The 24,869-nt window shown below is 49.4% G+C and overlaps 4 protein-coding genes and 1 non-coding gene across 12 annotated transcripts in view; all 5 read right to left on the reverse strand.

Annotated features, from left to right (window-relative positions):
* Positions 1–5,866, reverse strand: part of LOC114857233 (pleckstrin homology domain-containing family A member 7-like) — a 43,274-nt gene extending 37,408 nt beyond the window's left edge. For 2 of the 7 annotated variants that reach the window (XM_029153526.3, XM_029153523.3), the window contains exons 1-3: positions 5,577–5,860; positions 5,406–5,482; positions 5,258–5,315 (exon numbers count right to left, since the gene is read on the reverse strand). In XM_029153526.3, coding sequence (XP_029009359.1) covers positions 5,258–5,315; positions 5,406–5,482; positions 5,577–5,659 — 218 coding nt within the window. In that variant the 5' untranslated portion in view covers positions 5,660–5,860. Of the gene's footprint in view, positions 1–1,058; positions 1,300–5,257; positions 5,316–5,405; positions 5,483–5,576 lie in introns of those variants that run through there. The other 5 variants (XM_029153520.3, XM_029153522.3, XM_029153518.3 and 2 more) reach the window with 5 other exon arrangements.
* Positions 5,867–11,509: 5,643 nt separating this feature from the next.
* On the reverse strand, positions 11,510–14,417 carry ppp1r15b (protein phosphatase 1, regulatory subunit 15B). Its single transcript, XM_029154334.3, has 3 exons — positions 13,999–14,417; positions 12,472–13,724; positions 11,510–12,250 (listed from the first exon to the last, which is right to left on the reverse strand). Exons 1-3 carry the CDS (start codon positions 14,159–14,161, stop codon positions 12,041–12,043), a joined length of 1,626 nt encoding a protein of 541 aa, XP_029010167.1. The 5' UTR covers positions 14,162–14,417; the 3' UTR covers positions 11,510–12,040.
* A 597-nt stretch (positions 14,418–15,014) lies between these two features.
* rps13 (ribosomal protein S13) lies at positions 15,015–17,197 on the reverse strand. The gene is made up of 6 exons (XM_029154335.3): positions 17,088–17,197; positions 16,593–16,641; positions 16,442–16,520; positions 15,967–16,136; positions 15,416–15,516; positions 15,015–15,084 (listed from the first exon to the last, which is right to left on the reverse strand). Exons 1-6 carry the CDS (start codon positions 17,108–17,110, stop codon positions 15,051–15,053), a joined length of 456 nt encoding a protein of 151 aa, XP_029010168.1. The 5' UTR covers positions 17,111–17,197; the 3' UTR covers positions 15,015–15,050.
* Positions 15,154–15,283, reverse strand: LOC114858027 (small nucleolar RNA SNORA19). Its single transcript, XR_003786327.1, has one exon. It is a non-coding gene; the product is annotated as a small nucleolar RNA SNORA19 (small nucleolar RNA).
* A 2,000-nt stretch (positions 17,198–19,197) lies between the features above and the next one.
* Positions 19,198–24,869, reverse strand: part of pik3c2a (phosphatidylinositol-4-phosphate 3-kinase, catalytic subunit type 2 alpha) — a 10,414-nt gene continuing 4,742 nt past the window's right edge. Inside the window, exons 7-18 of one of the 2 annotated variants that reach the window (XM_029153479.3) lie at positions 24,493–24,622; positions 24,161–24,297; positions 23,774–23,943; positions 23,244–23,400; positions 22,756–22,865; positions 22,181–22,388; positions 21,969–22,093; positions 21,624–21,741; positions 21,472–21,553; positions 21,214–21,323; positions 21,008–21,133; positions 19,198–20,891 (exon numbers count right to left, since the gene is read on the reverse strand). In XM_029153479.3, coding sequence (XP_029009312.1) covers positions 20,709–20,891; positions 21,008–21,133; positions 21,214–21,323; positions 21,472–21,553; positions 21,624–21,741; positions 21,969–22,093; positions 22,181–22,388; positions 22,756–22,865; positions 23,244–23,400; positions 23,774–23,943; positions 24,161–24,297; positions 24,493–24,622 — 1,656 coding nt within the window. In that variant the 3' untranslated portion in view covers positions 19,198–20,708. The remainder of the gene's footprint in view (positions 20,892–21,007; positions 21,134–21,213; positions 21,324–21,471; positions 21,554–21,623; positions 21,742–21,968; positions 22,094–22,180; positions 22,389–22,755; positions 22,866–23,243; positions 23,401–23,773; positions 23,944–24,160; positions 24,298–24,492; positions 24,623–24,869) is intronic. The other variant, XM_029153480.3, reaches the window with a different exon arrangement.

Genomic DNA, 24,869 nt, shown 5'->3' on the forward strand with positions numbered 1-24,869 from the left:
TGTCACATGGCGACAGAGTGAAGGTCGGCTGTTGACTTTTAATCGGGAAACCGAAGGAGCAGAGCTGCTGGGAGGAGACGCAGCTTAGCGTTCAACAGTCGCTTCAAGTGCAGGAACACACATTTCCATCTGAAATGCTAACGACTGGGACGCACGTAATGTGAAGAACACGATGGAGATGATCTGCTCATATCCAGAAGGAGCGAAAAAAAGCCCAATCTTCAGTCGCCTCCTCCTTCTCTTCACACACAAAGACGTGAGATGTCTTGAGGTGGAGGGGGACAGCTGTGTTCCTGTGTGTTACTGCCACCTACAGAGGATGCAGGGGATGCAGCACCGCCTCCTGCATGTGGGCTGAGGCAGCATAAGGGCCACTCCACAGCCCTCTGCCCTGTATGTTACAGGCTGCGAGGCCACACTGGAACACAACTAGACTCAGCTCCATCCCCGCTGCTTTTCATTCAGTCTCACACACACGCAACTGTACCTGAATAACAATCAATCGTCCATTAGCTGAGGTCAGAGGGAGACACCCCCAACGCACAGCAACAACATGGAGGCTCCACAAAACAAAGCCGAGAAGAGACCGGACCGGACCGGACTCCAGCAGAGGAAAAAGACACCAGACGTGTCTGTGGAACGAAGAACCAACTGACACAGTTAGTGTCCTAAGCGTGACAGACAAGGACCAGTAAAGGACCAGTAAACCTGGAGCCAGCTCACAGGGGAACAGAGGAATCGGGCTGTAGCCGCACCACACTTTGTCTGCCTGTTTCCTGTCTGCACCGATTCATTACCGCCTCGGATCAGGCCGCTGGGACTCGTCATTTAACAGATACTGATCCGGTGCCGAGCAGACGAGGGCCTCAATCTGGACCGCGCTAATAAACCACCACCGCGCCAGCAGTGAGCGAGACGAGTGTGCTGGAGGCCTGGTCCCAGCGTTCAGGGCTGAGCAGCTGGCGCCGCCGCCCGGAGCCTCTGCGAGTTCACAGCCAGGTGTCTAACAGCTACTGCAGCACACCTCACGCTCCGCAAACGCACCACACAGGACTCACCCGGAGCCACGCGGCAGATCCCACCTGGAGAACTCGTGCTCCCCAGCGCTGGAGGCTGTCTGGGCCGGGCCCGGGCACACGGCGCGGTGCTGGACCGGAACCAGCTGGTGGCTGGCCTCCCACGCAGGGCGGCTGCAGCAGGTGCCCATCCTTCCAGGAGAACCGGGACGAGGAGAGTCCACGATGAGGCTCGGCCCGGTGCGGTCCGTCTCTTAGGTGGTGCTGGCCTCGCCCTGGTCCTCACGCTGACACAGACGAGCTACTGTCTCCCACACATTGGAGCAAGCGTCTTGTTGTTTGTCTGACTGCTGTTTGCATCTGTGTCTTTCAATCCCTCCTTTGTGTGCGTCCTCCACAGATGGACCCCCGCCATTTCCAATTCCAAGCTTTGTTTCTTGTCGGGGCGCCGACAGAAGCCGGTCCCACGCTGCAGAGATGTGTGGACTTGTTGTGTGGCCCGTGTTTCTGTGCGTGAGCATCCGTCTCCTCACGCGATGCAGCAAAAACATGCCTGTGTTTGTAAAACTGATCCTGGTGAATGATTGGCAGTTCACATCATAACAAGCATCTGGTGAGGATGTGAGGTTCCACCATGTGTCACAGTGATGAGGCTGGTTTACTGCCGCATGTCTGTCTCAAGCACCTCATCATAGTGACTCATGTTTTTCAGTTCTATTGAGAGAACTGGAGGAAAACAAGGAAGCAGCCAGTGACGAACCAGAGGGAAGTTATTCATTAGACTCGTCTGTTCACCGTTACAGCAACTTTTTGAAGACAAAAGGAAACTGATGAATCAGCCATGTTTGTTTTTATGTTACTACCTATCAATGCTCTAAATGAAGGTTGGAGGGTCCTAATTACACGTTTTGGCTGCAGCGTCAAGGCTTCATGTTCCCACAGAGCATCGCGATAAAACCAATCGATGCTGGAGAGTCTGTGGCTTCATTCTGTTCTTCTGCAGCCTGGGGGCAGGATTAAATATTCACTACATTCATTTGTAAGCTAACTTCACACAAACACGGACTGAAAGAAGCCTAGATGCAGCGTTTGGATGTTCTGCTGCAGAGAAGTGGTCGTCTGCAGCAGAACACCCTGAACGTCACCTGCTACAAACACACATGAACCCCATGTGAGCAGACGTGTGTTTCAGCAGGTGAGCACCGACACTGAGGGGATCGTCTGTGAGTAACGTCCCTGTGAAGCAGCCGCGGGATAAAAGAAGCCACTTTCCTTTCATCAGTTTGTGGAGCATGGAACCAAACGCGTCCAGCTGGTAAATCATTAGACAGCTGTGAAGCTCAGTCCTTCAGGGTAAAGAGGTGAGTCAGGAAAACACTGACTCACTGCCTTTGTCTCGTCTGCTTCGCTCACCTGGAGCTGCGGCGCACAGCTTTTTGCTCACTCTTCTAGGCTGTGAAACTCAACCATGCACCTAAACATTAATGAACGCAGGAACGCAGGACCTGGAACCTGGAACCTGGAACTCCCTGAGAAACTCCTGAACTTCCGTCTGCTGCTACAGTTTCACTGTGCCGTGAGTCGCAGCCCAAAACATTAAAAAAACCTGGATTTACAGACAAAACTATGTATCTCATGCCACTGGAGCTGAGGCAGCTGTAACCATGGCAACCAAACAGGCAGCAGGGCAGAGACCAGCATGAGGGCGTCGCCCCAGAACAGGTACGTCTCTGGAAACGCCACACACGCTGGTTCTGGAACCTCAGGCTTCACAGGAGCAGACTGTCGCTGAACACGGTTCTACTGCTCATCCCACGGGTTCCGGCTCTAATCACGACCTCATCTGTGAGCAGAGCGAAAGCACGCGAACCACATTCATCTCCAGAAACAAAGTCACAGAACGTCTGAGCCACGAGTGAGAAAGTGTGACAGAAGAGACGTCACCAAACGTCATCACCTTGTTCCCAAAGTCAAAAAGAAGAGAAACTTTACTTTATTTCAGCTTCTAAAGCACAAAAATATTAACTTTAGTCAAATAAAACTGTGACGAAGTGATCGATGCGCCTAAAACAGCAAACACGCTGCAGGAACATCAGACGGAGGTGGATCCACCAGCGCTCGATCATCAGCCTGCTAAAGGTTAGAACAGGCTGAAACCAAGCAAAGGAAATGATTCACCGAGTTACTGATTGACCCAGAACAAGTCAATGAAAGGTGCCGCGTGGTTCTGAGGCCTCGGGTCGAGGGTCAGCTCAGGACCACGAACGCAACACAAACGCTATTGTTGAGCCTTGAAGTGTTCGCCGGCTCCTCGCTGCAGGAAAACAAAGCGTCTTTCTCCTGAAGACAAAGGCGCTCAGGCCTCGGGCCCGGCCCGGCCCGGCCCGGCTCCGTGTTCCTGTGATCCATCAGACTAAAACGACCTCCACAGCACACAGACCTGTTCACCTTGATGCTCCACCGTGACCCAGCTCTGACCTCACTCCTCCACGCTGTGTGCCCACCTCCAGCACCACGACCCGGTGCTGGTCTGTTTAGGCCCTATCGGGCCGAACGCTGACCTTTAAGCTGATTGGAGATAAGAAGCAGAAACACATCGAGAGGAACCGACCGACCACCCAGGCCCTAATGTCTGGTTCTGCCTGGGGCTCAGACCATATATCTGGATCGGTTCTGCTCATCAGGGCCGGAGGAACCCAAGCTCATGGACCCAGAACACCAGCATCTTCAGCCAGGTTCTGCAGGTTCCTGGTGACGATCAGTTGCCGTTTCCACTTCCATCAGATGAAAAAGCTGTAAAAGCTCACTCTGTTTCAGGTTCTTTGTCCTGAAGCATTAACTCCACTCGCCGTGAACACCATTAACCCACACGGAGCCGGTTCTGAGTGAGGCTCTGAGGCAGTTGAGCTGAGCTGTAATAAACAACACGCTACAGGTGGTTCTGGCTGGGCTGGAGCCCAGAGGCCGTTCTGGGTCGAAGCTCTGCTTCCACCTGAAGAGGATATTGAGTCTGAGGGTTGTTATTACTTCACGTGGAGGCTTCGCTGCAGGAAAAGCCTTCGCACGCCTCAGACTGAGGGTTCTGAGGGTTCTGAGGGAACTAAACACAGTCACATGAAGCATCTGAACACGGCGAATCGAGCCCTGAACGAGCTGACACAAAGTGGATCAGAGCCGGACCACGTTCACACACTGGGTCTGAACGAACGACCCGACAGCCGACTCCCTCCACCCGTGTAACACAAAGCCACGGCAGCTACAGAACCAGCAACTCCACCTTTGGCCTCCGTTATCCGTTATCATAAAACACTAAAACCCGAGGGAACCGGGCCATCGCTGACGGAGCGGCCCGTGAACAGTTACGGTTCAAAAGTTCAACAACCAAAGGAAAAGACTCAAACGCATGCACACGACCCGGTCCCAGACTCTCAGGACCCGGACGGCGAACAGCAGAACACCACGGCCGCACAGGCCTGTTCATGTGATCTGGACGGGCTGGACCTCTGCTCCCAGTGCTCAGAACCACGGCTCAACTGGACTAGAAGGATTTCACATGACCTCGGCTGGGTCCAAACACTCACTAACCTGCTCGTTCTGGACCTGGACCACGTGTCCACCAGTTAGATGCTGAGCTTGAGACGCGGTGGGTCCAGTTGACCAGCTCCTGCTGAGCTTGTGTTTGTGGCACCGGTTCCTCACCCGCTGAGAAGCAGCTTTGTGTTCAGGTTTAGTCTGTGGCGTCAAGACGACCCCTGAGGTCCGAGCAGAACAGCAGTGGTTGTGAGGCCAGAAGTGAACGGTTCTGCTCCAGATCCGGATCCAGGTAAACGGTGCTCATCATCCAGCTACAGCGTCGCCACATGCTAATACCACACTGCTTAATGTACAAGGTCAATTTGCACCAACACCTAAAACCGTCCAGGAAGGACGAACGCTCAGCTTTTTAGGGGGCCTGAAACCGGACCGAGTGGAACCGAAGCTCTCCGTTAGAACAACCGAACTGCCGAACCGAACTTTTCTAAAAGAAGAGTCACGGTTCCAATAAAGAGTAAAAGTGGATGCTATCAATTCTATGGAGCGGACCTTTAAACACCTGCCTCTCACACAGAACGGCAAATGAAAGCAGACGGGTCATTAGCGGGTCATTAGCGGGTCAGCGGGTCAGAACGGACGGGCTCTTCCTGCGCGGCCATGTTCAGCCGCGCGCAGTGACGCAGCCAGCGGCTCGTGGAGCTACTCACTCGATGAAGTACGTGGCGCCCGCGTCCGTGAAGCCTTCCTCCCATCCGCGCGCGAGGTCTGCAACGAAACCACAGCACGGACCGTTGGTGACGCCTCGAACTTTTGGTTCCAGGACGCGGCTCTAAGCGCAGCAGCGGCCGGACCTACCTGAGCGGACCGTGTGTCCGGAGTGGACGGGTTCGCCGGAGCGCGGGTGCAGCCAGGTGGTGGTCCGCGTGTCGTCGCTGCGCACACAGAGAAAAACACCTGTTACGCCACCGGGAGGGAGACCGGCGGAACGCGCGCGCTCGCTCGCTCGCCCGCCCGCCCGCCACTCACTCGATGAAGAAGACCCGTCCGTCCGCGCACACGCCGTACGACCAGTGCTCAGGTAAGCTGTCCCGCCCGAGCGGCGCCGCCATGTTCCGCTCTCACCTCATTCTACGCGGAGCCTCCCGGGAGCGAGGCGATCGCTAGGGCCAGCGGTGCCTTCAGGGACCGCTCCGAAGCCCGGACGGTCGAGCTTCACAGCCTGCAAACAGCTGAATGCGGTTGTGCATTAACGTCACTATTAGAATAAAGCTCTCTTCTGTAATGTGCGTGTCTGCCACATTTTTGTCTATTTTTTCAAAGAGAAAACTGTTGTACATTTTCGCCAGTGTTTCGTGTGTCTGATATTGGAACAATAAATGTCAATAAATGATCATGTGCAAAACAATGTTTTATTAACCAAGATAAAACTAAGCATGACATGAGCTCGGGATCAAAAACTAGTTTTGTTGTTGTTTTAACTATTAACTAGTCTGTAGAACTACGAGCCTTAGTGTCAGACTCCTGCATCCAGGACTGAAGCTCAGACGTTCAAAGAGAACCTGGCTCTTCCCCGTTTTCTTGAATGTAGCTTTTTTTGAGGTTTACATCTAATCATCATCCATCCATCCATTTTCCAAACGGCTGAATCCCAAATGCGGGTCGCATGGGTGCTGGAGCCTCTCCCAGCTGGCTATGGGTGGGACAACCATTCACACACACACTCACTCTTGCGGGCAATGGAGAGAAGCCAATCAACCTAAAACCCAGAGAAAACCCTCGCAAACACGGGGAGAACGTGCAAACTCCACACAGAAAGGCACCGATTTAATCATCATTTCTATCTTAATCAGGCCGTGTTATGCTCATGTGTCTGTCAGTGGAGACTCCTTTAGTCCTATCTGAGTTACCTGGGTGAGATGTTCATTGTTACGACCATCGTGAAGGCACCACCGTGAGCACAGACTTGGGCTGTCTGCTTATTGTTGGTCCAGAAATGTCAGGTAATAATGAGGGAGTGTTAATCAGCAACCTGCTGATTTCAGTGGGAGGATTAAAGACGTCCCCTAACACGTTGGGAAGAGCCTTTAGATGCACATTTGTGTTCATCTCTTGTATTATTTCTAGTTCTTGTTTTAGTAAACATTCTGATTCAACATCCTCACAGCGAGAACCTTCAGTAATAAATGACAGCAGTTTGTATAACTTCAGACAATAACACCACTTAATTTACGAGTTCAGAACTCTCTGAAAGCCATCAATCAACCTGATAGTTAAGGAGAAGATGGAGGCAGGTTCTTTTAGTCTGGATGAGGTTACAGGGTTTTAAGGAGTTGCCTCCATTAAAGCCCTGCCAGTGTTACTTAAGCAGTTCATCGGAGCTCTGCTGCCGAACGTTGTCTCCTCCTGTGTTGCATCAAAGTACTGCAGGTCCTGTGAAACGCCTCTGGCTCGGTGACATCCGCCTGCTGCTATGTCAGTTACGCTCCAGTATTTACAGGCAGCAGACACATTCCTGTTGGTTTCCCTCAAACACATCAGCTGTCAGCCACAGTTTGTTCAGTCACTCATCAGGAGCTGTGAAGTGGCTGGAATTGGGTTTTCGGCGCCGCTTCCAGGACGCGTGCGGCGGCATGTTCCATGCAGCCTGTCATTTGGAACAAAAGCAGTTCCTCTGACCTGTAAACTGTCAACAGACGCTCCTGGGCCAAAACACTCATTTTCCAGCAGGGTGGAGGAGCCGGCCTCTATCTGAGCACAGGCCTTAATAGAAAGGTTCTGTCACTTCCTTGTTCTGTGCTGTGACTTTGAGCAGCATGTGATCAGCGGCTCTGATGTTGTGCCATGGTTTAACAGGCCTGCGCTCATTTGAGCGGGAGCTTGTTTGCCTTCCTCTCGCTGCTGTTTGCTTAGACTGGAGGCGAGATCCTGACGGGGCAGGTGGAGGTCGGCTGGAAACCTTCTGAGCTCAAACAACTGCACGCGCTGCCCCAGAGCTGAACCAGAACAAAACAGCATGGTGTGACACACTGAGCCCGTGGGAGGAATTCAGATCCGGAGACTGGTGCCAAACAAAGGAGACGCATCTGACAGAGCAAACAACCTGAGTGGAACTATGGTCTAACACACATGTGGCTGTGACCTGTTCTCCGGTTTGGTCTCCACCACCTCCTGAAGGAATCAGAAGTGTTTTGTCAGGTTATCAGGCTTATTCGGACTAAGGTCAGGTTATTCATCGCTGCAGCTCAGCGATCGGAGCAGAACATGTGAGCTTGTGTTGTCCTTACTTCAGCTGCTGAATTATTGAACTCTCTCTCGTTGTGCATGTTATTGCACCACTCTCAGTGTGATCAACCTTTTCTTATCTGACTTCAGACGCTTCGGCCTTGTTTGTGTGTTTTTCCCTGTTTTGTTCTGTCTCATCGGCGTGAGGCTGAAACAGCAGGCTTCTTCTGGATCCGGCTCATGTCGGCTGAAACGTAGAAATACACAAAGCCTAATTTCACTGTTTTCATCTCTTCCTGATCCGACAGACGAGAATTCTCCAGCTGTGTATGTGAAGCTAAAAGACACAGGAGGAGGCAGAGAATGCAAACACAACGAGCAGGGTCTCAGCAAACGTGGGTCCAGCTGAGGCTGGCCTGAGAACAGTCACCAGAAGAAGTTGGCTCCTCAAGCAGAACATCTGCAGTGAGAGAGGCCCAGTTGTGTTGAAAGGCAAGAGAGCCACGTTTAAACGCAGAAATGCTACGCTCGTGAATAAGTTACAACTGTATATACACGTTTTGGGAACAGCGCCACGTGCGCCCCCTACTGGCCGCAGCTGTAATAACCCATAAGGTCTGGATGGAACCGTTTACTGGTCGTAAAGCTCCTTTATGCTAATTTAGGCCAGTTTATCACGAAACGAAGCACAGATGTGAACATTACAATTATCTCTGTGCTATAAACTCCAGAACTGTTTCTGTTTCAGTGGATCAATTCTGAAGCTGTTCACAGCAAATCCCAACAATGACGTTAATCTGCTTTAGCTCCAGGGCCCGAGGAACAAACACAAAGAAATGCTCTCACACTGTTCAGTAAACACACCCGCTGCTCATTGTGTCTTATGTAAATGTGGGAGCAGAGTCTGCACAGAACCACCGTCTAAGAACAAAAGGTACGAGTCCAACCAGTCAGACGGACAGAACGCTCCCACAGCCAAGAAAGGTCACAGGAAAAGGTCCGATCCAGCTGGGATGGGCTCCAGAAGAACCAGTGCTTCTGATACAGGATGGATGGAACCACAGACTGACAACAAGCAACCCATCCTACTGTCAGTCTGGGTTCTGTGTCCAGGTAGAGTTCTGTGTCTTTGTGGACAGTGATGCTGAGAAGCATCGTGACGAGCTGCACTGCTCTGTCTCCCTCTGCTGGATCTGATGCTAAACAGGCCCACGTGCTGCTTAGCAGGTGGAACCTGGAACAGTCAGCTGTGGCTGAACCACATCCTACTGAGGAGCACAAAGCGGCGCCAGAACTTTATCTCATTTGCTGCTGCTGTTTTTTTCACGCGATGAAACAAGAACCGGATTTTTATTGAACTTAGTTCATTCATGATTGACTGTAGCTGGTGCTCACGTGTTCCTCTGGGTTAGAGGTCTGACGAGGGTTTGGTTTAGTTGCTTCATTGTTCATTACGACGTCCACTAGTGAGTCAGTTGCCACATCCCACTGTGGAATCCCCCCAAAGCAGCCCATTGATTGGATAACAGCCTATTGATGATCTCAGTCTGCTGAGATCTTTCTTCTTCCTAAACATGAGCTTTCCCAGTTTTCAGAGCAGCATGTTGAGCTCCAGCGTTCGGCCTGACCCAATAAACATCTAATTTTATTTTATGTCTTTGTTTGACTTTATATTTATTTAAAAAGTTAAAAAACAAACTCTTTATTCAAATTAAAAAAGAACGTCACCAGACATGTTGTAAAAGTAGAGGAGCCACTTCAGCTTGAGTCCAGCAACAGCAGAAGCACTTTATTCTAGAAACTGTTTGACAAAGCACTGAACGTAAAGCTGCTGATGTTTAGACTAGTTCAGATTTATTTGACGTCCACTAAAACGTCAGATTTTGGTCCGGTGCCGTCACTAACTCAGATAAAAGCTATAACAAGTTTTGTTTTCTACCAGCCTGATGTTGTCGGTTTGACCACGTGGTGGCAGCAAAGTTCTGTTCTTTAGTTGACTGGTGACGGCTGTATGTCTAAATATGGGCCTTTGGAAATGGACGGAAGCTCCAAATAGGGAAACAAACCGTGCACTCATATTTTAGTGGTGGTGGACAAACATCTCATTGACATTTGTCTGAGACACTTTGACCTTTGACACTAATTGAATTTTGACACAATCACCACGACTCCAACGTCACATGTAGCCTGAGCTAAAACACCTGACACGTGGTTGTGTCTGTACCGTGTGTGTGTGTGTGTGTGTGTGTGTGTGTGTGTGTGTGTGTGTGTGTGTGTGGTGTCACGTACGACACCAGGTGCCCCCTAGTGGCTGATATGAATCATTACAACCACTGAAAACAGCGCAAACACTGTGAAGGATGTGACAGACTCATCTTCCTTAGTCCTTGTTTACACGTTGACAAATGTTCTCAAACATTTTCTTTAACTGCTGTTTTCACTCAAAAGAAGCATCTGAAGCTCAATTCAGGCCACACAAGGCCCCTGGAGTCCACATTCACCGTCACTGAGACACACAACGTCATTAACACTGCACATCATTTTATATCATTTACAAATTGTCTGTTTCAACGTATAATCTATGTATCTATCTATTCCTGCTACAGAGCTCTGACCTCTTCTACTCTGTATGAGCTGGAGTCAGACAATAGCTGCTGGAAGGTTGCATCATCAGCTAATTGTGACCCAGGAGATAACTTTCTCTAGCAGGCGAGAGAGGAGCAGCCACATGTGTGTGTGTGTGTTCCTGCCTCTGCTGCTGATGCTGCTGCTGCTGCAATCACCTGCAATCCTTTCGATGCCTCGCCACTCCCGCCGGTTGCCTGGAGACGGGGTTGCCTGAGCCACAGAGCTAACGAGGATGGGGAGGATGGAGGCGGACAGAAAGAGATGCAAAGGCAAGGTCCAAAACAAAAGAAAGTAACAGAAGCAAGTGGCAGCAGTGGAGCAGCAGGAGGAGAGGATGACTGAACAACAGCAGGAGGCAGGGACAGGTCAGAACCCCCCACCCCCAGTCTGTCCACACACACACAGGACCTCAGCATCCACAAAACACAGCATGCAGGGACATCTAGAAGCTAAGAGGCATCTCTGAAGGGAGAGCTCCTCCTCCTGCTGTGAACACAGACCCTCCAGGATCCATCATTATTAGTGTAACAGAAACAAATTGAACTGAAAAGTTTATTTTGGCTCAGCTCTGAAACCACCAACCAACATTATCAAAAACCCTCATTTCTTGCATAAGCGCAACAGGAGAGCAATTACAAGGCAAGCGTGTGATGGGGGGAGGAGGGGGAGGAGGAGGCTGGGACAGCTTCAGCAGAGTCTGACGCCAGCGTGTCGCTGATTGCTCACCTTTGCACCATGTTGAGTGGGAGGGGCCACAGCCGACGGCGCCGAGCCACTAATTGATTTCATCTCTGTGGAAAGTCGTTTCATCATATTGGTGTTTTTAACCCTTGTCTTACGACAGCCTTGCAGCAGAGACCCACGGCCCTCTGGGAAATTACGGGCTCCTCGGTGTGAGAGACGAGAGGCTGGTTCAGCCGGGGTCCGGACGCACAGATGGGTCACATGGAGGAACAAAGACGGAGCAGTGGTTCTGAGCAGGAAGCAGGTTCTGCCGACTGGCAATGAACCCGGGCCACTTCCGTAGCGGTAGCGTTACACACACACACATCCAACGCGCTTCAGTCGGGACAAAGGACTCTACATCCAAACACAAAAACCAAACACAATCACAGTGTAACACATTTTATTGATTCTACAAAGAACCTGATCACGTGACGCGCCACAGATGGAGTCTGACGTGATGTTACCACAAGAAGCGGAGTCACATGAACAAAGTGTCTGAACGTATAGAGAATAAATACAGTCACAGATAAAAACACAAAATCCAAACTGCACCAGAACGCGTCCACTTCAAAACACTTTGTACTGTAAAGCTCTGCCTTCGATGACGTCATCGTTCTATTCTCTACATTTAGCACTGTGGTCTATTTACACACGTAAAAACACATTAACACGCTTAGAGAAAACAAAGAACAGGAGCTCCATAGGGCGTAAATAAGTTACATTACTAGGTCAGTGTTTAAGGCAAACAACACAACATTCAGTAAATCAACGCTGAGGTCACGACGGGAAAGTGTCAGTCAGTGCAACAGTCTCACCACCAGAAACCTTCTGCGGTACGAGCTCCACATTCAAATCACTGTTGCATTGCAACCAATCACCAGTTCTCATCCAGGAAGGAACCAAACATTCAGTGTTCACTTCAAGGCACCGTCCAGGTACGCGCACACCTTCTCTCTGTGGGCCCGGGTCAGACAGCGCCCGACCACCCGCTCCGTGTCCCGGATCCGCTTCTGGAAGCGGTCCCGGTCCCGAGCCATCTCCTCCCAATGTCCTTTACGAGAGGCCTGTCGAGCGAAGGGCCACGTCCGCATCACGTGGACCTGGACGACGGGAGAGAAGCGCACCTGAAAGCAGCAGAGGGGAAACGTTAAGGACGAGTCAAGTCCAACTCGAAACAGCTGAGACACGGCTTTAGCCTGTGTGAAGGTCAAACTCAGCGCTGACTCAGGAGTCACACGGGTGTGTTAGTCAGAACAACCGCAGCGTTGCAGCTGCTCGGCTCCACGCGGCGCCTCTGACCCAGACGGGCTCCAGACCCGCGCTGCCGCGGTTCTATGGTACTGACCTTTTTCTGCCGGGTACAGGCCTCCTTCTTCCCCTCTGGGGCCGGCTGAGCTCTCGGCCCGGCTCGTTTCCACGGCACCAGCGTGGTGTCTGGGTGGGAGTGGGACTTGGTGACTCTGGGTTCGCTCCGGGTCTTCCGGGTCTTGGCCTTTGAGGCTGGATTCCGTCCTGAGGCCTGGAGTGTTGCTGCTGGGGAGCTCTGGAGGCAGGCCTGGAAGTTGAGGGGGTGGTAGGGGTCGTCTTTCTGGCCGAGAGACTTCCACAGCTGCTCCTCTTCGTCGTCCTCAGATGAAGGAGGGAAGCTGCTCTCCTTCTCTGGGCCGGGGTCTGTCTTGGGGCAGATCGGGGCGGCTTTAGGGTTCTGGGGGGACGTGGAGCTGAGTGTGCATGCAGTGAAGCACATTGGGTTGTAGGGGTCGTGGGGGCTGCTGAAGAACTCCCAGAGCCGCTCGCTCTCCTCCTTGTCGACGTCGGGGCTCGAGGCGTCCGAACCGGCCCAGCTGCTCCAGCTGCTCTCGCTGTCGGAGCGACTGACCCAGATACTCAGGCCTCGTGGACCCAGCGCCTCCTCGCTGGCCCTGTTCACTGACTTCAAGTCAGCATCGCCGCTCATGGTGGCTTTGCTCTTACTCTTCCCCATGGTTGTGTTTGTTGATGTGCACGCAGAGAAGAAGAAGGGGTTGTAGGGATCACTGGACTTCGACAGAGACTCCCAGAGCGCTTTACTTTCCTCACTGTCAAACTCCACGTTCTGCTCCTCCTCGCTGCTCCAGTGGCAGCTCCTCTCCTCTTCCGAGGTGTCCTGGCTGGAAGCTCTCTCCTTCACTTTCTCCTGCTTGAAGATCTTCTCGCTGGTGTCGTTGGAACTGGAGCTGTCGCTGCACGACACGAAGATGTTCCAGTCGCCGGGGAAACCCATCTTCAGCGTCGCCTGGTGTCCCAGAAAGATGCCGGCGTCGTCTTTGCCAGCTGTTCTGGACACGAAGTCGTCCACCAGTCCGCAGCACAGGTCGTCGGCCCGCAGGCTGGACAGCAGGGCCTCCGCGGGGGACTGACCCGTGAACGGGTCGCCCACGTCCGCACAGAAGGTGGAGAGAGGACTGGAACCGGCGACCATGACTCCGTTGTCTCCGTCAAATAACGAGGAGAACAGGAAGGACTCGGTCGGGTTCGCTGCAGAGGTCATGTGCTGGATGTGCTGACCCGTTTCGTCCGTGATTCGGACGTGAACCTCGAACCTGAACATCTGGAAAACTGCACAGGTTGAAAAAATGGAAACAATTAGTGTGAATGTCAAATATCAAACCCTCAGCCATTTGAGTAACATATGAGTCATGACAGCCATTACATTAAACCAGCGTAGCGTTCCGTCGCTATAGAAGAGCTTTATGTGGGTATTTTGTAAACACAATATAAATCTGTTTCATTTTCCAACAACACAAAGCGAAAGGTGAAACTACACATAGCCGGACTTTCCCGTTTGCTCCTTTCTACTGTACATTACGGTAAGGCGCCGCCGCTTGCTCACCTGACATGAAGGTGTAGTAGATGACCTGCACCAGCAGCCGCAGCTGTTCCCACAGTACGGTCAGTATCTGCTTGGTCCAGGGCAGGAGCGCCATCCCTCCGCTGCCGAACCTCTGCATCTCCGTCCCCTCACAACCTTTCTCCGAACCGACCATCGCAGCCATTTTCCTTCTGTCCGTTTACGGCGCTAATGTGGCGAAAACAATGTCCTCACGTATTCTGGTATTCCTCGTCGAAAACCAACAGATTTCGCGCGTTCGTCGGTGACGGATGTGCGTCGATGTGCTGTCGCTTCATTTTTCGGCAAGTTTGTGCCATTTTCCGATCCTCGTCAAGAGCGCTCATGTATTTTCTCCATGTTTCTCAGTTGTCTCGTCTTCGTTGTCACTGTAGAGTCGAATGTCTCTAGGTCGCGACAACATGGCTTCAAATAAGCACGTTGACGTCACGTGGCGCCGCCATTGGCTGGTGCAGCAGTCGCTCTGGCAAAGAACCGCCTACATATAACAAACTCCGCCCCCGGTTGCGTAATGCATGACGCGTGGAAAGTGCCCGTAATTTCCTCGGCTATCAAGACGAAACAAAATCGATGACGTATAGAATAAGCAGCGATCAATTAGACATGGATGCAAGTCAAATTTAAAACCGATTTCGTTTTTGTGCCATTAAACCTGGTAACGCTGTATATTTGTTCTAGCTCGTCAATAGTTTTTCTAATTATAGTTTATTTACATCATATGTAAACCATCTATTTCAACACAACCAGGTGTTAACTGTATTCATCCCTGAAACCCAGTTACATTTACTGAACAATTAGGTGCAAGAGGAAATCAGTAAGTAGCTTCAAAACACTCAAGTCAAACGCTAACTGTGACAATAGTGAATGTTTTTATTTTGGCAGCTCCAAGAACCAGGTTTTATTTTCCCCCCCACCAATGAATCGTGTTCCTACATAGCAGAATGTACTGTAGCCAGTGGATCCACAAAGCTTTGTAATTAACAAAAAAACAAAACAACTTCAATTTAAACTGTTTTATTTATCCAAAGTGTATTTTATGCCACCAGAGCAGAAGCTGTAGAGGACTCACTGTGAACAGAAGGAAAACAACATCAGAGGCAGCACATCATGTGGTCTTAAATCACAGTCTGGGCCAAACACTGTGTGAAGGGGACTGGCAGCGCTGGCACACAAGCCACTCTGCTAATTTACCTCCAAGCTTTTTTCTAGCACAACAGAAATATCACTACTCTCAATAAAGAGAAGAGCAGGACAATGAATTGTGCATCTTTCGACACAATGTAAAAAAACAAGCAAATCCTTTGTGTGTTACATTCTATAATTCTAACTCCGCCCATTGTACCAGTCATTGAAATAAAAAAAAGTGGCAAATTCAACATCCCATTGGACTCATACTTACTACTTCCAGTTGGGGGCCAGTACTCTCTTGGTCTTGTAGTAACGAGCCAGCCTGTGGATCCTGCTCTCGGTGAGAATCAGGCGGAACTTGGCATCCTTGTCCTGTGTGTGCAGCAAACAAATGAATGCAAATGTAATAAAATCCACTCAAAGTGGATCCTACATTTTTATAATGTCCCTGCTCCATTGTCTACATTCCAATGCAGCCATTTCCATTCAGAGGACTCTGGAAAGGGGGCACAATCAAAGAGGTGCCAGGGAGGCTGATTAGATCAAGACTCAAAAATCCTCTCAATACAGGAGGCAGCAGCTCCGTCACTACACAGGTCAGTCGTTCACACTGACACGTTTCAACACATTAGAATCAGACGTGACAACAACCCGCCCATAGACAACCATTGAAATGAAAGACCTTCAGAAGACTGCTACTCCAGCCAGCCAGCGACACCTGTGAAGCCGTTCACTCAGTCAGGTCAGGCTGCCGCTCAAGTTACTTTTAAAGAACTAATTCTGGGCAGTATCACGTTAAACAACCCACAGACGCAGTGGTACCTTTCTGTTTCTCTCCAGATGCTTCCTAACAGCCACAGCCTTCTTAATCAGGTGGTAGAGATCCTCAGGCAGGTCGGGGGCCAGACCCTTGGACTTGAGGATCCTCAGGATTTTGTTGCCAGTGACGAAGCGAACCTGGGCCACACCGTGGGAATCCCTCAGAATCACACCTACAACAGCAAGACAGGCTCAGAGCGTCTGCGTACACCTCAGTTTGATTTGACCAAACTAATTATTTGCAGTGTGTCTCTTCAATAAATGTGAAGTTAGAAACTAAATGAAAAGTAGATTTGAGAAGTCAAACATTTGTCTCGTTATTGTCCTTTAACTGGTGCCGTTTGCTACAAGACGATAATACTTTGTCCCAGAATCCAAGTCAAGTTGTAGTAATGACAAAAGCTATGTAAAATTAAATGCAGGCACAGCAAATAATCCGTTTTAATAGACACTGACGTCGGAGGAACGCGCTTCTTACCGATCTGAGACGGGGTCAGACCCTTCTTGGCCAACTTGAAGATCTGCTCCTTCACATCATCGGACGTGAGCTTCAGCCACTAAACGGGACATTTCCATTATTATCGTCACACATTAACACAACGAACCGTGCTTGCGTCGCTCATACTCACAGTGGGAACACTTCGCCTGTAAGGCAGAGCTGACTGGGACAAGCCCTTTCTGCACAACACAAAGAAATTAAGCTTTACTTCAGTCACTTTAAACAGCCGTATGTGAACAACGAGCAGCTTGTTCACGCGGACGCCGGTTCACGCGCTACGGATTCTACAGAGAAACACCAACATCTAGATCAAGTCTTCGTTATAGATTTTTCATACAATCGCTGCACTCGAGCTGGTGATATGTATCTTGTCACTATATAATCCAATCTGCAAAGCCCACAGCGCTAGCAGCTCGTGCTAACTACTGCTAACTACTGCTAACTAGCCGGAGATAGACGTCGTCGGAGCCTGCGAGCATTTTAGCATTATTTTACGCTTCTACGCAGATCCGAGCGTCTCTAACTGCTCCCACGGCTTCAAAACACATTTACGGCCGATTTTTCGCCTTCATACGTGAGATTTCGGGGAAATTGTCTAATTTAAAATGAGAAAGCGAGAGCTCACCCAGGAGCGTGCATGCGACCCATGATGGCGGTAGAGGAAGAGAGGCCGCACACGCGACAGATAATGGCCCTTTGCGCCTGCGTCGGAAATGACGCAATGACGCCAGGCGGCACCTTTTTGGCGCAGAACAACGGTCTTATGATACGAGAATATCGATTTTTAATCATTGAACTTCATTGGATTTTACTGCTTATATTTGTAGATTTAAACGCCAATCGAACACACGTTTTGTGCATAACGTTGAGTTTGACAACACGGGCCGTGAAAAAGAAACCAGATGTATAGATATTGTTTGTTTTGCCAAGATTTATTAAGAAATATATATAAAATGTATTTTCTAACAAGTAAATTAACATGTGAATTAAACCCTAAATATATGTCAAGTGGCTAAATTTTGAAATTCAAGATTCACAAAACTTTATTAATCCCAGAGGGAAATTGTTAATTGTTTTGCACACTTATGATTGCTTTCACTTATAGAAGGAAGGATTGAAAATAGCAAAAAGTACAGGAACAGCTAATAGTTCAAACAGACGGAGTAGGACCAAATAAAATTCCCTATACATTTCTCTATTTGGCATAACAAAGGTATAACACTTTTGAAACATGTATTCTCAACAGATCATCTTACCTCTCTTGAAGATTTAATGTCCCAATATGAAATCACTAGTGCCAGTTTCTTAGAATATCAGCAACTAAAGCCAGATTTATTGGAATCTCACTGAAGAGGCTACTCGGGCTGCGGTCCTCTTTGGGCCCTGGGCCGAGGTTGGCCCTCACTTCACAGCTGCAGTGAATGTGTGTAGGTGTGAGTGGCAGGGGGCCGTGGGGGGCGGTGGGATGGGTCGCAGGGCTAGTCTGGAACCTGGCTCTGCGGACCTCATTCATCCACCTAGGTCTGAGGAGCGTCCTGCTGATGGAGGCACCGGGCTACTGAAACCGTCCCTCCTAAGTGGGTGCTCTGCAGTTTTAGTTGCGTAGGTCCAACACACTCATCCAGGACTTTGGGGGCTGCCTCCGGGGGACCAGTGGTCAGAGCCTTCTCTTTGTTGGCTTTTTATGTGGGTGTAGATGTGTGTGTGTGGATACGTATGCGTGTGGTGCAGCGTACGCTGCCTGGGTGGCCTCTTTTCTGCCGGCCCTCACCAATTGCCAGCTCTGTTTTGCCAGGGGCTCCCTGGCTGCTAGGGTTCTTCCCTCGGCTCACTGGGCGTAGCGGCCGAGCTCCTCCATCACCTGGGCTTTCACTAGTGGAATCGTTCAGGCACCAACGTCTGCCTCACCTTTGAGTGAACAATGTTAAGCTACAGCTCTACTAACCTTGCAGTGGGACACTCAACACCTGAGCTGTTAAACAGGCTTTAAACCCAACTGTAAGTATTACTGATACTTATCACTACCAAGATCAATGTTTGATTATAGTAGTTGTGATGTTGTATGTCATGGCTATTATTTAGTATTATGACATTATGTGTAACAATGCATATGTGTATGTATATGATACACGTATGTAGTGTGTGCACATACATTAATACAAATAATAGTGTTAAGGTAACAGTTAACCACACAGCAGTTGTTTAGTTATGAATGAATCAGCCTAAGGTACATCCTTATTTATTTATTTTATGCCTATTGTTTTGCTTCATCGATTGGTTTGGTTTCTGCAGCTGGTTGTACCCCACACACACCCTGTTCATTACACATGTTTAGGATTGACTAAACAAAATACAAAATAAACCACTAATCAAGAGGAGTTAATCATTTTGTTATATATTTCTCTTGCAAAGGCAAAACTGTCCATCACAATACCACATTCAGCTTAAAACATGCTGCTTATTGAACTGCCGGACAGAAGACACACAAAAAAAGTGATCCTCTCAGATGACAAATAGAATTATTAAGTTGTTCATACAGATGTGGTGCCTGGGTGAGTAACTGTTGACCAGGTTAACAAACACTGTAGCACTGTTGTAGCTACAGGACCTGGTGCTAAAAAAACAGAGAATTCTGCGATTGAAGAACCTGTACCTAAGTCCTACCTGTGTTGATGACGCAGCCGATGTGGAACATAAACCTATATGAGCTCATTTCACACAACAGAGAGGTGGTGTTTGTTGCAAAAACGTTTAATTTTGCTTTAGCAAAGAGGGATTACAGTACGCACTGATCCATCCTGGTTACAGGTTACCAATTACAAATAAATAACTGGCCGTGTTAATACTTTGTACAGTCACTAAAAGAGTGGATCAAGTCACTAATATTTATAGTGCGAGTCTTAGATCATGACTGTCCTCTAGATTTCCTAAAAACAAAGCATTCTTATTTTTTTATTAAACAACTTTCAATTTAACGTTAGAAAGTGAAAAGCAGCTAATTTCTCCCAGGAGCTTGTTCCCTTTATATTAAAATGTTTAAGTTAACGTTGCCTTCTCAGTGCTGATCTGTGTTTAGTTTGTATCTAATGTCAGACACTGGTTAAGCACAAGTGTGTTGTTGCCGCCCAGCTGCATTTTGTACGAACGCTACACAAAGACAAACTAACTCAAACATCTGAAATGCTGTTTTGAACCATCTGAAACAAAATACAAACCCTGATCTGAGACATTCTGTCTCGATCCATCAGCCACAGCAAGAGCGCTTTGCAAAGCTTATGATACAAAATCGCCGAAAAGGTGAGAAAACACTAAGACAATGGGAGAAAGACCTGGTAGTGTGCATTAAGTGCAGCTCTGTCACAAGACCTGCCCTGGAAGAACTACTGATAGAGAATCTCTTTAATAAGGACACGTCACATTGTTAATAAAACATTTAGCATAAGGCCGAGTGGAGCATTAAAACAAGACTGAGCACAAATGAAGGCACCGCTTCAGCTCCCTGCAGTGGTTCATTTGCCGTCTCTCCTGACGTTTGGCACATTCCTGGGGACATTAAGGTCAGGGGTGATTTCATGAAACCTGTGTCCTAGTCCTCTAACCACAAGAAACGGTCACGTCTCCTTTTTGCCCACAAAGAGAAGAAACAAGGAAAATGCAAAACCCCACTTTTCTATACGTTAAAAAATAAATGTGTCAATCTATATATACTCTTCTGAAAGTGAGCGGTTTGGTCCTCTAATATCAAAATGTACAAAACCTTATAGCTCTTTGTTACCGTTTAGGAAAAAGGTGTGAAACACAAGGAGATTGTCACAAAACAATCTTTATTTTTAGAGGAACTGATGCGGGCAGGCTGCCTTTAACGGAGGCCTGTCCGTCGCCCTTCAGGCGCGTCTCAGGGACCTTTAGCCTGTGATGTGCTTCAGTTCTGATATCTGGACACGTTGTGAATCTGACCGTCTGATCAACACATGGGCTTTGTTACGCATGCTTCTAACCCAAATAAACACTAATTACAACACAATGTGAATGTAATGTTCCATTTGGTTTGAAGACGATCTCACTGTTATACTTCAAATTCAATTACATCAGAAAGAGTTTTACTCGTTTTACCGAACCAGAGGCTGAGGTGACCAGTATTTTCAAGTAAGGTCAAACCCACAGTGTTTCCCAGATCAGGGCGGGGCAGGCTTTGTCCTGAAGGCCGGGCGTGCGTCCTGGCTTCCCATGGAGGCAGGGGGTCGGGTTAGAAGTAGGGGACGGCCGTCAGTTTGTACCACTTGACCGTCTCCTTGCTGAGGTCAAAGTCTTTGAGTCTTAGCGTGATGCCTCCCAGAAAGTAGTTCTCACGCAGTGACTCGGCGCTGAGCACACTCAGCTGCAGCTCACGCAGGCCCAGGGTTTCCTTGCTGTAGCCACTGTACACCAGCTGTGAAGAGAGGCCAGATGTGAGGCAGTTCTCTAGCACAGGAAGAAGATCCCGCGTTTATCTTTACACATTGATGGGCTCAGGCCTGAGTGTTTGTAGTGTGTAACATTTCTAACCATCTCATTGAAAGTAGGGTTCCTGGTTTTCCTGGAAGTCTTCGTCTTGCGTTTGGAAGTCTTGTTCGGATCTGGAAGCAGGTAGGTTTTCACATAGGGGTTGGGGTCTGTTCCATCCTCAGAAACCTGAGAGCAGCAGATGGATCAGCAGTCACAACAAACAGAGACACAAAACAGGACCCGTGTGGCAGAGCCAGTGTGTTTACCAGGTCTCTAATGTGCATGACCATGATGAAGAGGGTGCTGTTCCTGTAGGAGATGGAGAGCTTCACTTCTCCTTCCACGCGACCAGACGTGGGGCTCAGCGGAGGCTCTGCCACAGTCAGACAGCTCACATTAAAGGTCTGACGTTGGGTTTAAGTTGGCCTAATAACTTAATAACAGATGCTTTGGGACAACAGTTGGTTGAAATGATTGGCCTAGTGCAGCAGTATGCACCGGCCTGGTGAAGCTGGGGCATTTACCTGGGGCTCTGGATGCAGCGTCTAAACCTTCTGTCTTGTCATCCCGTGCGATTGGATGGAAGAAGGTGTAGATGAGATCACACTGGAGGAAGAGAGCGTGAGATTATGGCACTGGCTCTTCCAGCTGACTGAGTGCTGAGGGGGCACGTTACCTGTGTAACTTCTGTGGAGCTCCTCATCAGGTTGTGCACATAGTTGTTGAGCTCCAGCTTCCTCTTGGTTGCCACTTCTTTGATGTGGGTGCGGCCAAGCACCATTTTGTTAGGGAAACTTAGAATAAGACGGGAGGAGGAGAGATGTATTTACTGCTGCCCAGAATCTGATGCAACTCTGAGCCAAAATACTGAGGTGGCGTCACCATAGCAACCTCATGTAGAGGGAATGTTAAGAGAACAATGGTGAGCACACACTGTGCTCAGCACCATTATCAGTTCAGAACAATGACTATTAATAATTACTGGCTATGAAGGTGTTGGCAGGCAGAGGCTATGCCTTACCATGGAAGTTTCCAAAGCGGGAACAGGATAGTGAGTTTGTTGTGGAGCTCCTGAAACTCATCAAAAGTGCGAAAGACAAACTGAGGCTCATTCTGAGCTTCTCTCAGGATCCTCACCACATACGTCTGGACAGAGCAGAAGCAGCCACAACATTACATGGCAGTCTCTTAGATGTGGGATGGAACAGGTGAATGTGTCTCAACAGGACTCACATAGTGCTTGTCAGGGTTGTATCTCTTCTGGAAAGAGAAGATGGAGGCGTGGACGATGTGGCCCTCCTGTTTCAGTGTGAAGGTTTTGGGGGCAAAGGACAAGATGGGCTCGTCATTGGCTGGAAGGCCAGAGAAGCGCAGCTGGGCGAGATTATGGATGAAGAAGTTAAACTTGGTGGCCACACTGCCCAGACTGGACTCAATCAACCTAGGGTCAAACAGGAGGCAAGAGAAGGAAATGCAAGACGTGAGAATGAGGATGGAGCTGGAGGATTGGAAACGGGACCTTCAGACTGTGTAACCTGGCTCCAGCCCATTCTGACTGTTCAGGTTCTGATTCTGGAGTTGTTGCTGCTGTAATGAGAGGTGTGTGCTGTTGTGTCCTTCTAGGCTTACGCTGCCACCTGGTGGATTCAGAGCGCAGCTCCCTCGTCTCTCTGTCCTCCACTAATATAAACCATTCCTACCTCAACAGCTTCTGGGGTTTAAAACAAACATTTTTATATTCAGCTGTAGTTTGTAGAAGTGGAGACGCGTGAAGCTGGACCAGGACCGGAAGAAGACAGTTTGTTCACCTGGTGAAGAAAATAGTGGCCTCTGCGTCTGTGTTGTTGGGCTGCAGCGCATCAAACACATACTTCAGATCCTGAGGGCCGCTCAGCTCTGGGAGGCCGGACGATGTCATCTGGGCAAGAGAGACAGAGTGAGTCCAACCTTTGATGTTTCATGTCCATGTCACTTTTTGTCCAGTAAAATTCGTACCACGCCATCGTATAAACTATGAAAAAGATAATAGATAGTGGAGCTTTGTTTAAGTGTGCAGATGCAACACTGCAGGCTTGGGCTCACGAGCTGAGGGGGCGTCTCCAACCTGCTAGTTTCTATTCTAGTGCATGTAGGTGCAGCTGCACGGGAGTAGAACGAGGAGTAGAAGCCAGTGAAAAGCACTAGTCTAAAGTCTAAAGCAGCTGCCAGTCAGAGCAGCGGAACCAGGAGCAGAGGACATAACCACAAACTCATTATTCTGTCTCACATTAAAGTGTCAGGCTGTTTGTTTCCTCACCAGTGACAGCAGGTTCAGGAAGAGCCCAGAGTGCTTGCGGATCAGGTTGTAGGCCTGACAACACAAGTCTACAAACAGCTGGAAACGACTGGTCGGACGCTCGCCACCGTTGATCACGTAAGCCATGTCGGAGGTCAGGACGAAGGGAGCGCGGTCCCTGGTGGGACGGAGGGAAGGGAGGAGATTCAGAGGAGACAGAACCTGCCACAGGCTCTCAGACGACCTGCTTCTTCAAAGCAAGTCTTAAAACAGAGTTTCCAGCTGGAGTGTGAACACGTGCGCGCTGTGAACCAGGTTGCGTCAGAGAAGACACATTAATCGTCAATTGTTGAATAAGTGTTCATTGAGCAAAAGAAGTGTCACTGAGTTCATGAGTCCAGGCTGCCGACTAAGGTACATCTACAACAGCTTCAACATTCACACCGCTGTAGCAATGAGCCAACAGCTGGATGTAGACAGAGACCATGTCCTTTTTACCCCGACAGGTGACCTGACACGGTCGCACACTGAGGGTCACGTGTGGGTTTTACCTTTTGAAGCTGCCGAACATCTGAGCGTGGCCCAGAAATTTGCCAAAGTCGATGTGGAACATGTGACCGGTGGAGCGCAGCATGATGTTGTCATTGTGGCGATCGCAGATTCCCAGCACATAAGTGGCCACACAGCACCCTGCACACGAGTAGATGAAGTTCTCTGAGGCCTAACACAGGACACACACACACACACACACACACACACACAGTGACGGGTTACACACACACACACACACACACACACACACACACACAGTGACGGGTTACACAGACACACACACACACACACACACAGACACACACGTTTGGCTGCTTTGAGTGATGAGTCCAGTGGCATCCTGGTTTACAAACGCTCATTACTGTGCGTATCCTTCATGTGTGCACCTTCTCATACTCATCCTCAGCTGGATTGTACTTGCGGAGCCACTCAGCCAGCGGTTTGTCCTTAAAAGATCCCGTGACGCCGTTCTCCACCTGGATCTTTCTCAGGGTGTCGGACGAAGGCACCAGCTCCACCATTCCTAAACATGCGACTACAGTCAGCTGCTGCTGCACGTCCACACATACAGCTCAGTCTGATGCAGCGTTGGCTACAGGACTGAGGTCGTCATTCTGCCTGAGCCACACTGAACCTCATCCTCACAGCAGAAAGCCCGTCTATGACAGACGAGCTCTTAGCTCATATTTGACCCGCAACGCTTCTGAGCTGTCGCTACCTTTGTCCTTGCCGGTGGAGATGCATTTGAAGTTAACTATGCGGAGGTCGAGTCCCTCCTGTAGCCAGATGCGGTCCATGATGCGGATCATCTGAAGAGCCAACATGTCCTGCCTCAGGTCTTCTCCAACCTGATGCAAATCCAGAAAGGTTCTGTTTAGTGCGTGGTCAGCCACCAGGGGGCAGGCTTCAATGCCAACTCCCCATTCTAAACTACTGGAGCATGTTCAAGACTCAGACACACACACAGACACACACAGACACAGGCACAGGCACAGGCACACAGACACACACACACACACACACAGGCACACACACACACACACGGTTCTCATGTATTGTTTGAGACACTGATGGCTTTCTGCACCATTGAGTTTA

The sequence above is a fragment of the Betta splendens genome, chromosome 6, assembly GCF_900634795.4.
Source record: "Betta splendens chromosome 6, fBetSpl5.4, whole genome shotgun sequence".
Taxonomy (NCBI): Eukaryota; Metazoa; Chordata; class Actinopteri; order Anabantiformes; family Osphronemidae; genus Betta; species Betta splendens.